We start from the raw sequence: 1,814 nt of genomic DNA on the forward strand, positions 1-1,814 counted from the left end.
AAATACAGAGCTGGTGCCTAGTGTAGAATGACAACCATGAGGACAGTGACAAATGGGTGCATGGGGCTCAGTACTACTTGCAGGATATGGGGGAGAGTCAAGGGAGGTTTTCTGTCCCCATGGGGCCTTGGGGATGGGGCTGCCTGTGATCTCTGTGAATGGGGATGGGAAGCAAAGTGCAGAGGCTGAAAGAAGGAGCAGGGCAAGGTTGGCCTCAATGCCAAGGGCTCCTTGAGGAAGGTCTGGGTCCTTGTGCCCTGTGTGGGACCTTGGGTGCCCTACTTCCTGGAAGGAGGAGATGCTGCAAGGAGAAGCAAGAGGGGGCTTTGGGAGGAGAGGGGAGGGGATGGAGAGGATTCAGTCTGAGCCTTTTCAGCCTCAGCTTAGGTTTGTCTCACCCGGGGCTGGAAGTGGTCCTGTAGCCCTCCCACTTCAGATGTCTCCTCAATGCAGAAAATAAAGGGAGAGCACTGGAGAGGGTCAGTTCCCCAGTGGAGGCTTTTCTTCCCCAAGTGTGAGTGTCACTGTGACTTCAGAGTGACCCTTATGTAACCCCATGTGGCTCACATGTGGCAGGCATATGAACAGATGTGTAGGCTAAGCAGTACCTCAGCTGTATGCTGCCCCCTGGTGACAGCCTGTGTACCACCCACAGGCGATGTGGTGGACGTGTACCAGCGGGAGTTTCTGGCGCTGCGTGACCGGTTGCATGCAGCTGAGCAGGAGAGCCTCAAGCGCTCCAAGGAGCTCAACCTGGTGCTGGACGAGATCAAGAGGGCCGTGTCGGAGAGACAAGCGCTGCGAGACGGAGACAGCAATCGCACCTGGGGCCGCCTAACCGGTGAGCGCAGGAGCGGGAAGTGGCAGGGGATGCGAGGCTGATGGCAGACCGCGTTGTCTGACCTGTCCCTTCCCGACTCCCCCAGAGGATCCACGGCTGAAGCCGTGGAACGTCTCGCACAAGCACGTGCTGCACCTACCCACTGTCTTCCACCACCTGCCACACCTGCTAGCCAAGGAAAGCAGCCTGCAGCCCGCCGTGCGCGTGGGCCAGGGCCGCACCGGAGGTAGGGGTGGGGCCCGGGAGTGGCGGGTGGTGGGACGACCCCCACGCAGTGCCCAGTACCAACCCTCCGCGTCCCTGCAGTGTCAGTGGTGATGGGCATCCCCAGCGTGCGGCGCGAGGTGCACTCGTACCTGACTGACACGCTGCACTCGCTCATCTCAGAGCTAAGCCCACAGGAGAAAGAGGACTCGGTCATCGTGGTGCTGATCGCTGAGGCAAGTGGGCTGGGGCACGGGTCGAGGGGATATTCAGAGGAAGACACACGGCACAAAATAACAAGGAGAATGAAAACAGCAACATTTCGGAGGAAAAAACTCAGAAGTTCAATCGTCAGTTTCACTCACAAACTTAACAAGATAAAAAGTTAAAAGGAAAGACATTTTAGCGCCCCCTCGTGGAGATGCCAGTTATAGTCTGTCCCACCCCTTGGACCGAGGTATCTAAAAGGGCTTTTTCTGAGGCACCTGTGACCCCCAGGCCCAGCCTTACTTAGCCTTCAGGATGGTGGGCTCACTCCCTCCATGTGGGAGAGAAGGCTGTGTCCTTCCCTCAGCCCTTTCTTCCAGGCCATTTGGGCTGGCAGCCTGGCTCATGGAGGGCACTTGGTCTCCCCACAGACTGACCCACAGTATACCTCGCTGGTGACGGAGAATATCAAGGCCTTGTGAGTACAGACAGCCCGACAAGGCTGGTGGAGGGAGGACACTTTGCGGGGTGTTGGGCAGACAGGTGCCGGCTGTGCCCCCCC

General features: G+C 58.3%; 1 protein-coding gene across 3 annotated transcripts in view; it reads left to right on the top strand.

Moving 5' to 3' along the window:
- MGAT4B (alpha-1,3-mannosyl-glycoprotein 4-beta-N-acetylglucosaminyltransferase B) overlaps positions 1–1,814 on the top strand; it is a 10,027-nt gene that overhangs the window by 4,769 nt on the left and 3,444 nt on the right. For 2 of the 3 annotated variants that reach the window (XM_024765283.1, XM_024765266.1), the window contains exons 2-5: positions 656–841; positions 927–1,067; positions 1,148–1,281; positions 1,684–1,730. In XM_024765283.1, coding sequence (XP_024621051.1) covers positions 656–841; positions 927–1,067; positions 1,148–1,281; positions 1,684–1,730 — 508 coding nt within the window. The remainder of the gene's footprint in view (positions 1–655; positions 842–926; positions 1,068–1,147; positions 1,282–1,683; positions 1,731–1,814) is intronic. The other variant, XM_024765274.1, reaches the window with a different exon arrangement.

Source organism: Neophocaena asiaeorientalis, unplaced genomic scaffold (genome assembly GCF_003031525.2).
Source record: "Neophocaena asiaeorientalis asiaeorientalis breed wild unplaced genomic scaffold, Neophocaena_asiaeorientalis_V1.1 scaffold241, whole genome shotgun sequence".
NCBI lineage: Eukaryota > Metazoa > Chordata > Mammalia > Artiodactyla > Phocoenidae > Neophocaena > Neophocaena asiaeorientalis.